General features: G+C 20.9%; 1 protein-coding gene across 1 annotated transcript in view; it reads left to right on the forward strand.

Annotated features, from left to right (window-relative positions):
• Positions 1 to 557: 557 nt before the first annotated feature.
• The window catches only part of LOC117169379 (soma ferritin-like), an 11635-nt gene continuing 583 nt past the window's right edge, over positions 558 to 11609 (forward strand). Inside the window, exons 1-3 of the mRNA XM_033355737.1 lie at positions 558 to 707; positions 901 to 1198; positions 5511 to 5702. Coding sequence (XP_033211628.1) covers positions 607 to 707; positions 901 to 1198; positions 5511 to 5702 — 591 coding nt within the window. The 5' untranslated portion in view covers positions 558 to 606. The remainder of the gene's footprint in view (positions 708 to 900; positions 1199 to 5510; positions 5703 to 11609) is intronic.

Below are 11609 nucleotides of genomic sequence, written 5' to 3' on the forward strand. Positions count from 1 at the left end.
TTGCAAATTTCAGTATATACTTAATTTTTTAGTATAAAAAATTAATTTTCAACTATAAAAATTAATTTTTAACCCAAATAGATAAATTTTCTAACAAGAAAAACCTTTTTCTAGAAAAAAATGTTGATTTTTTAACTTAAACGGATAAATTTTCAAGCAAAAGAACAATTAATTTTTTTTAAATAGTTAAATTATAGCCAAAGAATGGTTTTTTATATATTTTGTTTAAAATATGTTGTTTTTACAGAACATATTTTTTTTAATTAATTTATTTGGTTGTGAATTTAAATATTTTATTTAAAATTCGATTTTTTATTGAAGTTTTTTTTGTATTACAAATTTAACTGTTTCATTTCTGGTTAATGTATCATTTTTAGTTGAAAATTTATTTCTTTTGTTGAAAACTGAATTATTTTGTTGAAAATTCGATTTGTTTGGTTTAAAACTATTTTTTTTTAATCTGAAAATCTTGGATTTCCTCACTTAGCCTGAAATACCTAATAGCTTTGAAAATAAAAATAGCGTCAGTCTTTTATTTTACGTCATCTTAGAATCTTTAAGAACTAAATTTACAAGCTAACAAGTAAATTCTCACAAATTTATAAAATGGCAAAAACTTTTAAGTTAATTTCGGCTGGATTTTCTAATAAAGCAGTTAAACTTGGAATTTTTCCAAAGTTTGGAATTCCACGTGCATTTAGCATCTTGTAAGTTTATCTAAGGAAAATGTCGATAAAATTTCATTTAACATCAATTTAATTAATTCACGATTAAAACCAGCGTTCAATTCTTATCAGAGATATTTATCTTGTTTACACTTTTTTTATCTTAACAACTAATTAAATTTGATAACATCACATAATCTGATAACTAATTTAAAAATAAATTTTTTTCTGAAAGGAATGACGGATCCGAAGACCTTACAAGAAATTTTAGAAATTCGATACCTACAAACTGGAGAGTAAAAAAACCAAAAAATCATATTTGCGAATTTCAGTTAAGAAAGTGCTATGAGAAAAATTTTTACGGAACAAAATCTCCTGACGATTCGAATTTTAAGGAATCAGTTTGTTCAGACAAATCATCAAAATGGCCATCGGGAGTAAAGGCAAATTTCAAATTTCATTCGGAGACGGAAGCTGCTTTAAACGAACAGATTAAGGCAGAATTCACAGCCTTTTATTACTACCTATCAATGGTAACTTTTCAATATTACTTTTTTTCAAATAAATAAATAAATTGGACTCGAAGAAACCCATTCTTTGGCCTCGGACTCATTTAAAAATATTAATTTTTGTAAAATAATTAATTTAATTAAATTAATAATTAAGATACTATAGGTGTGAATAAATTAAAATTAATTATTTTTCTTTTATTTAAGCGCCTAATTAATAATTATTGATTGAAGATAAATATATTAGCCACAAAGATTAATTAAATAATACTAAAAATAAAATTAATTATTTCTTGAATTTGTCTCTAATAGTATAATTAATTTGAATAATTATTCAAACGAATTTTTACTTTATCATCAATTTAATCCGCTTAAAATTCCCAGCTTTTCAAGTCAAAATATTTTTAACCAAATAGTTCAATTTTCAACAAGATAGATGAATTTTTAACGAAATAGTTGAATTTTCAACCAAAAAGATGAATTTTCTACTGAACAAGACGATTTTCAACAAAATACGTGAATTCTCAAAAAAATAGTTGAATTGTCAACTAAAACACAGCAATTTTCAATTAAATATATTTGTTTAAATATCGCATTTTCTATATTTTTAGCCAAGTAGTTAAATTTCCAACCTAAAAGATTAATTGTATGCTCTTTTCTACCTAAAAAGATGATTTTTCAAAAAAAAAATACTAAAAAATAAAGAGGAGTCATTTTCCACGAAAAAGTTTACTGTAAAAATATTGTATTTTTCAACAAAAAAGAATAAGTTTTAACCAAAAAAATACGATTCTTTAACCAAATAAACGAACTCTCTAACAAAAAAAGTTGAGTTCTTAATAAAAAAGATAAATTTTTAACCAAATAGTTGATTTTTGAAGCCAAAAATATCGGATTTTAACCAAAAAATTAATTTCTCTAAAAAAAATCAACCAAAGTGACAAATTCTCAACTGAAAATATTTGAATTGTAAACAAAGAAAAATGAATTGTCTACTAAAATTGGAATGTTTGGAATATTTCAATTTTCCGTTATCTAAAAACTGATATTCAAAAGATAAATTATTAAACAAGGAAATTAATTTTCTTATCAATAAAGATTAAACAGTAAAACACATAAATTCTAAAACAAAATAGTTGCATTTTGAAGAACATTTTAGAACAAAGAAAGATCAATTTTTTACTAAAAAAAGAATAGTTAAATTTTCAGTAAGTTGAAAATTAATTTTCAATAAAACAAATTTCAACCTGACCGATAAATTTTCTAAAGAGATGATTTTTCAAGAAAATACATGAATTTTATACTAAAAAAGATCAATTTTCAATCAAATAGTTGTTTTTTGAACTCAAAAATATAAATTTTAGATCAAAAATGGAATAGTTAAATTCAGTTAACAAAACTAAGTTTCTTATTTAAAAAATGTCAACCTGAGTGATGAATTGTTAAACAAAAAGATGAATTTTCAAAAAAGAAAATTAATCTTCTATATAGAAAAAAAGATTTTTCAACGAAATACATGAATTCTCAACTAAATATTCACATTTTCAATTAACAAAGATGAATTTGCAACCAAATAGTTGGATTCTGTCGAAAAAAGAAATGGAAATCAGTTTACAAAATTAAATTTGCACAAAAAAAAACAACATTTCCAACCTCAGTGATTAATTTTTAACTGAATTGAAAAATCTTTCAATGAAATTGATAAATTTTAGACCAAACAAATTAATTTTAAACGAAAATTATGAATTTTCAAAGAAGAAGATTAATTTTCTACAAAAAAAGAGTTTTCAACAAAATACTCTACAACTCGAATAGATGAACTTTAAACTAAACCGATGAATTTTCAACATAAAATAATAAATATTTAATTGAAAAACATTAATTTTGAACCAAAATGGTGAATTTTCAAATAAGCAGATTATTTTTCTACGAAAAGCGACGATTTTATCAACAAAAAAATTCATGTTCAACGAATCAGATTTCCAGAAGATTTTTCAATTAAAAACACGAGATTTTTAACTAAAAAAGATAAACTATCAGAAAAAAACGTACGAAATCAGTTTGAAAAAAAAATTATTTTCACACACACCGATAAATTTTCAACTAAAATTATGAATCTTCAACTGGAACAGATCAATTTTGAACTAAAAAAGATAAATTTTCACCCAAAACAGTAATAGTTAAATTTTCAGTTAAAAAAATTAATTTCCAACCAAACCCATGAATTTTCAACTAAAATTATGTGATATTGCCACGAAATGTTAAGACATGATTTTATATTTCTTAGAAATTTTTTAATCTCTTGCCAGTTTTTATAATCCTACGAAATTCTTATAAATCTCATGAAATTTATCCGAATATATTTAAAAACACTTAAAAATACTTCTTTAAAATTCTGGAAAATCAATAAATTTTCAACTAAAAATGGTATGGTTAAATTCTTAGTTAAAAAAATTGATATACAATTAACAAAGAAAAGAATTATAAACAAATTACTTGAATTTTCAACTATAAAGATGAATTTTCAACTGAAAAAGTGATTTTTTTATCTAAAAACTAAATTTTTAACTAAACTTCTCAATTTTCAACCCAGTAGTTTAATTTTGAACAAAAAAATATAAATTCCCAAGAAAAAAAGATAATTTTTTACAAAACAGTTAAATTTTCTATCAAGATAATTATTTTTCTACGAAGAAAGACCATATACTTTTTTCCAATCTTACAGATACTTTTAATTTCTTTTGAAATTCTACGAATCCATCAAATTCTGTAAAATTCCTTAGAAATCTTTGGAATATTTTAAAATGCACTTTAAAATACTTCTTTAAAAGCCCTTAAAATTTTTTAAATTCCTTGAAATTTGTGAAATCCTGTACATCTTGAAAATTTTAATATCTTTGAAAATTTCCTAAAATCCTTAAAAAATTTTTGAATACTTTAATGATGTCAATAAATCATATGCAATTATTTTAAATTCCTTAAAAATCCTCGAAATATTTTTAAATACTTCTTTAAAAGCCCTCAACATTTTTAAAATTCCTTGAAATTTTGTGAAATTCTGTACATCTTGAAAACTTTAATATCTTTGAAAATTCCCTAAAATCCTTTTAAAAACATTTGAATACTTTAATGATGTCAATAAATAATATGAAATTATTTTAAATTCCTTAGAAATCCTCGGAATATTTTTAAATACTTCTTCAAAAGCCCTCAACATTTTTAAAATACCTTGAAATTTTGTGAAATCATGTATATCTTAAAAATTGTAATATCTTTGAAAATTCCCTAAAATCCTTTAAAAAAATTTGTATGCTTTAATAATGTCAATAAATCATATGAAATCATTTTAAATTCCTTAGGAATCATCGGAAAAATTTTAAAATACAGTTTAAAATATTTCTTTAAAATTCTTTAACATTTTTAATTCCTTGAATTCTTTTGAAATCATGTACATCTTAAAAAATTTAATATCTTTGAAAATTCCCTAAAATCCTTTCAAATTTTTTTATTACCTCAATAATGTCAATAAATCATAGGAAATTATTTTAAATTCCTTAGAAATCCTCGGAATATTTAAAAATATACTTCAAAAAAATTCTTTAAAAGGCATCAACATGTTAAAAATTCTTGAAATTTTGTGAAATCCTGTACATCTTGAAAATTTTAATATCTTTAAAAATTCCCTAAAATCCTTTTTAAAAATTTGAACACTTTAATGATGTCAATAAATCATGTGCAATTATTTAAAATTCCTTAGAAATCCTCGGAATATTTTTAAATACTTCTTTAAAAGCCCTCAACATTTTAAAAATTCCTTGAAATTTTGTGAAATCCTGTACATCTTGAAAACTTTAATATTTTTGAAAATTCCCTAAAATCTCTTGAAAATTTTTTAATATTCTAATAATGTCAATAAATCATATGAAATTATTTTAAATTCCTCAGAAGTCTTTGGAATATTTTTAAATACATTTCAAAATAATTCTTTAAAAGCTCTCAACATGTTAAAAATTCCTTGAAATTTTGTGAAATCCTATAAATCTTGAAAATTTTAATATCTTTGAATATTCCCTAAAATCCTTTCTTGAAATTTGTAAATCTCTAGAAATTTCAAAGAATCTTATAAAATACCTTTAAATTTTTTTAATTCTTCGATATCAATTAAAATTTTTTAAATATTTAAAGGCCTTTGAAATCCTATAAAATCTCATATAAAAAAAGTCTTAAAAACTGTCAATAGTGTCGTGGGTCCGAGGCCTAGTTTCCTAAAAATAAAAAGTAAAGCCTCTTATTTATTAATTAATTTTTTATTTTTTAATTTATTTTTATTAAACAGGCATCATATTTTGGACGAGTAGATGTTGCACTTCCAGGCTGCGAATCATTTTTTACGCAAATGCATCATGAAGAACATGGTCATGCTTTAAAGTTAATGAATTATATAAAATTGAGAGGAGGTTCAGTCATGTTGTGCCCAATCCAAACTCCTGATGATCAAGATTGGAAAAGCCCTCTAAATGCATTCAAAGTAAATTTGTAATATTCCTATAACACCGGGCCTAAAATTTTACAAGATGAAACTGAAAAAACATAAAACTCTAAAATCTAAAATAAAAAGAAACGTTAAATTCCTAAAATTTAAAGTGAAAATATTGCATTTTAACAAAAAACAACTCAAGTTTCAACCAAAAATATGAATTTTTAAAGAAGAAGATACGTGAATTTTTAGCCAATAATTTGAATTTTTCCTAAAAAAGATATTTAACTTTTCTAGTTGAAAATTTAAATTGAAATTAAATTAAGTCAAAAAAATTCAAGTGAAACTTTCAGTTTAAAAAATAAAGTTTCAACCAAAAAGACGAGTTTTAAACAAAAAAATTAATTTTTTAACCAGAGGTAAATTTTCAAATAAAAAATAAGTTTCAAAAAAAAAGATACATTTTAAACCAATAATTTGAATTTTCAAATAAAGACATTTTACTTTTTTAGTTGAAAACTCAAAAAGTTAAATTAATTGAACCACAAATGGAAGTTAAATTTTCAGTTGACAACAATTAATTTGCAACAGAAAAAATGTACAAAAAAAAAGTTAAATATTTAATCAAAAAGATATTTTTTAACTAAAATGAATCCTCATCCAAAAAATTTATTTTTTAGGCCAAGCAAAAAAAATTTTACAAAACAGAAGTACTTTTAAACAAATAATTGAATTTTCATCGAAAAAATAGATATTTAACGAAAAGATTAAATGATTTATCACATAATTAAATTTTAACCAAAAATACTTGAATTTATAACCAAACTGCTGAATTTTAAAATTAAAAATATAAATTTTGGAACAAATGATCGAATTTTCAAACAAAAATGTTTTTTGGTTTGCCAAAAACATTTCAATCTTCTGCTACAACAAAATTATTTTTTTTAAAAGGAGTTCAACATTGAACCAAGTAGTGACGTTTTTAAACAAAAAGACAAATTTTCAACACAAAAAAATCAATTTTCAAACAAAATTGGAGTAGTTACTATTTCAGTTTAAACAAAATTTAAAAAATAAAAAACAAATTTTGAATGAGAAAGTTGAACTTTCGACCAAAATATGAATTTTTTTAGAGTTAAACTTCAACCAAATAATTAAAACACTTTTAATAATATATTTTCATTTTCCAGGATTAAGTTTTTAAAAAGTTTTTTAAAAGGCAGTTGAAGTTTCAATTCCAAAGGATGAATTTTCGATCTATAAGCCAAAAAATCAACAAAAAATTTAAATTTTCCGCCAAAAAAGATGAGTTTCCAAAAAAATAGTTCGATAATTTTAAAATAATTAAATTGGCGACAAAATATTTGAATTTTTAACCAAAGGAGCGATTTTTAACTAAAATTATGAACCTTCTACAACAGCAAAATTGATTTTCAAGAAAGGAATTTAAGCAAGAATTTACATTTCAAACCAAAAAGACGAATTTTGAACAAAACATATGGATTTTAAACCAAATAATTAAATTTTAAACAACATAGAGTTAAGTTTATAAGCAAATAGCTCAATTTTCAATCTACGAAGATGAATTTTCGATCAAATGCTCGAATTTTAAAACAAAAAAGTTTTTCTGTTTACCAAAAATAGTTTCCGACAAATTTTAGACCAAACATATATTTTTTAAATTTTTGAAGTTTTTTCAAAATGTTTTCATTCGAATAAGTTTAAAGAGATATTCAGAAGTTTTAAAGAATCTAAAAATAATTTTATATAAAACAAACTGTAGATTTTTAAAGATTTTAAAAAAAATATAGAAGTTTTTTTAAGAACTTTAAAAGGTTTCTAAAGAATACAAAAATTTATTTTACAACATTTATCTTAAAGGGATATTTAACAAAAATTTTAAACACTTTAAAAGATTTGCAAAATTATCATAAAAGAATCTCGAAGATTCGAAAGCATTTTTTTTCATTTTTGCATAAAATTTTCAAATCTTTAGAATAAATTAAAATTTTAATAAAAGATATTTAGAATATTTTTCAAATGTTTAAGAATTTAACAAAATTGCATAAAATCTAAAACAAAATGAAGATTTTAAAACAAAACTTTTGAAGATTATAAAGACTTTGAAAAGGTTTTAATATAAAAAATAAATTATTTTTATATTCCTGGGTATATTTAGAGTGATCTTTTACTCTGAATTCTTTGAACTAATTGATGAATATTTCTGAATTAAATAATTTATTTCAGGCATCTCTGAAAAAAGTCGAATTTTTGACCGAAAAAATGAATTTTCAATAAAAAAAGACGAAAAAAGATTAATTACAAAAATGTTGAACTTCAAACCAAATAATTATATTTTTAAACAAATAATTAAATTTTCAACAACAAATAAAATCATTTTTAAGCATAAAGATTAATACTCTACCATAAAATAATTCTTTTTAACAAAATAGTTAAATCTTTAACCAAAGAAATAAATGTTCATTTATATTAATGAATCTTTAATAACAAAAATTTCATTTTCAACAAAATAATTGAATTTTCAACAAACAAAAAAATAAATTTTCAACCATAAAGATTAATTTTCTACCAAAAATTGCGAATTTTACTCAAAATACAAGAATTGATAACTAAAAAAGATAAATTTTCAACTAAAATGATGAATCTTCAAGAAAAAATTAATTTTGAACCAAACAGTTTAATTTTCGATTTAAAAAAATACTAATTTTGTTCAAAAAACATAAATTTTCGAAAAAAGATACAGTTTTAATAAAAAATGGAATACTTATTTTTTTAATTAAAACATTAATTATTAACCAAAAAAAAATCGCAAAACAGTTGAATTTTTACCCAAAAACAATTTTTTTTAAGTTGCATTTTCAAACCAAATAATTATATATTTTTTAAATAATTAAATTTTCAACAATTAATAAAACTAATTTTTTAAGCAAGAAGATTAATATTCTACCATAAAATAAAATTTTTGAACAAAAAAGTTAAATTTTTAACCAAAGAAAAAAATTTTCATTTATAGTAATGAATCATTAATAAAAAAAGGAATTTTCATCAAATACAAGAAGTTTTTAACAAAAAAGATAAATTTTCAACCAAATAATTAAATTTTAAACAACATAGAGTTAAGTTTATAACCAAATAGTTAAATTTTGAATCTACAAAGATGAATTTTTGATCAAATGCTCGAATCTTTAAACAAAACAGTTTTTCTTTTTACCAAAAATTGTTTCCGAACAATTTTAAATCAAATATATATATTTTTAAATTAATTTAAAAAGATTTCAAATGATTTTAATTCGAATAAGTTTAAGATATATTCAGAAGTTTTAGAGAATCGAAAAATAATGTTATATAAAACAAAATGTAGATTTTTAAGATTTAAAAAAAAATCTAGAAGTTTTTGTAAGAATTTTAAAAGGTTTCTAAAGAATACAAAAATTTATTCTACAAACATTTATCTTAAGGGATATTTAGCAAAAATTTTAAACACTTTAAAAGATTTGCAAAAGATTTGCAAAATTATCATAAAAGAATCTCAAAGATTCAAAAGCAATTTTTGTTTAATTTTGCAGAATTTTTTCAAACCTTAAGGATAAATTAAAATTGATATAAAAGATATTTAGAATATTTTTCAAATTTTCAAGAATTTAACAAAATTGCATAAAACCCAAAACAAAATGAAGATTTCAAAACAAAACTTTGAAGATTTTAAAGACTTTGGAAAGGTTTTAATATAAAAAATAAATTATTTTTATATTCCTGGGAATATTTAGAGTGATCTTTTACTCTGAATTCTTTGAACTAATTGATGAATATTTCTGAATTAAATAAATTATTTTAGACAGCTCTGAAAACAGTTTAATTTTTGACTGAAAAGATGAATTTTCAATTAAAAAAAAACAAAAAAGATTAATTAAAAAAAGGTTGAAATTCAAATCAAATAATTATCTTTTTAAACAAATAATTAAATTTTCAACAACAAATAAAATCATTTTTAAGCAAGAAGATTAATATTCTGCCATAAAATAAAGTTGTTTTTTTTTAACAAAATAGTTAAATTTTTAATCAAATAAATAAATTTTCATTTATAGTGATGAAACTTCAATAAGAAATTTAATTTTCAACCAAATAATTGAACTTTCAACAAACGAAAAAATGAATTTTTAACCAGAAAGATTAATTTTCTACTCAAAAAGGCGAATTTTCATCAATATACAACAATTTTTAAATAAAAAAGATAAATTTTCAACTATAAACGATGAATTTTTAATAAAAAAAAAACACAATAATTTTGAAACATATAGTTGAATTTTCGACCAAAAAACAAGAATTTCTATCAAAATACACGAATTTTCGAATAAAAAGCTCATTTTCGAACCAAAAATGGAATACTTATATTTTTAAATAACCATTTTTTTAAGGTGAATTTTCGAACAAATAATTAAGGTTTCAACAAAACAGTTCAATTTATACAGAACTAGTTCAATTTTATAAAATAGTTCAATTATCAACCAAATAGTTGAATTTTCGATAAAAAAAACGAATTTCGGTCAAAAAACATAAATTTTCAATAAAAAATGGAATACTTATATTTTTGGTTAAAACATCAATTATTAACTATAAAAAATAGCAAAAACAGTTAAATTTTTACCTAAAAACAATTTTTTTTAGTTGCATTTTCAAACAAAATAATAATTTTTTTTAAATAATTAAATGTTCAACAATTAATAAAACTAGAATTTTTCATCAAAGGCTCGAATTCACAAACAAAAAAGTTTGTCTTTTTACCAAAAATAGTTTCCGACAAATTTTCCACCAAATATATATATTTTTTTAATTTTGAAGGTTTTTGAAGTATTATCATAATTCATTTTTTTCAGAACATTTCAGCGAAAATTTAACCTACTTTAAAAAAAAATGATTTGAAAGAAAATATTGAAAAGATTAAACAGATTTCTGTTTTAATTTGAATAAGTTTAAGAGATATTTAGAAGTTTCAAAGAATCCAAAAATAATTTTATTTCAAACAAAATGTAGATTTTTAAAGATTTTTAAAAAAATTTAGAAGTTTTTGTAAGAATTTTAAAAGGTTTCTAAAGAATACAAAAATTTATTTTATAAACATTTATCTTAAAGGGATATTTAGCAAAAATTGTAAACACTTTAAAAGATTTGCAAAATTATCATAAAAGAATCTCGAAGATTCAAAAGCATTTCTTTTTAATTTTGCACAATTTTTTCGAAACTTTAGGATAAATTAAAATTTGTATGAAAGATATGTAAAATATTTTTCAAATTGAAGATTTTAAAACAAAACTTTAAAGATTTTAAACATTTTGAAAAGGTTTTAAGATTTAAAAAAATTATTTTTATATTCCTGGGAATATTTAGAGTGATTTTTCATTCTGAATTCTTTAAACTATTTGATGAATCTTTCTGAATTAAATCAATTATTTCAGGCGGCTCTGAAAACAGTTGAATTTTTGACCGAAAAGATGAATTTCCAATAAAAAAAACCCCAAAAAAATTAATTAAAAAAATGTTGAATTTCAAACCAAGTAATTATATTTTTAAACAAATATTTATAGTTTCAACAACAAATAAAATTATTTTTAAGGAAGCAGAATAATACATTTTTACCCAAAAACAAATTTTTTTCAAGTTGCATTTTCAAACCAAACGATTATATGTTTTTTAAATAACTAAATTTTCAACAATTTATAAAACTAATTTTTTAAGGAAGCAGATTAATATTCTACCATAAAATATAAATTTTTAACCAAAGAAATAAATGTTCATTTCTAGTGATGCATCTTTAATATAAAAATTTAATTTTCAATTAAATATTTGAACTTTCAACAAAGGAAAAAAATGAATTTTAAATTTAGAAGTTTTTGTAAGAATTTTAAAAGGTTTCTAAAGAATGCAAAAATTTATTTTACA

Source organism: Belonocnema kinseyi, chromosome 3, assembly GCF_010883055.1.
Source record: "Belonocnema kinseyi isolate 2016_QV_RU_SX_M_011 chromosome 3, B_treatae_v1, whole genome shotgun sequence".
Lineage (NCBI taxonomy): Eukaryota > Metazoa > Arthropoda > Insecta > Hymenoptera > Cynipidae > Belonocnema > Belonocnema kinseyi.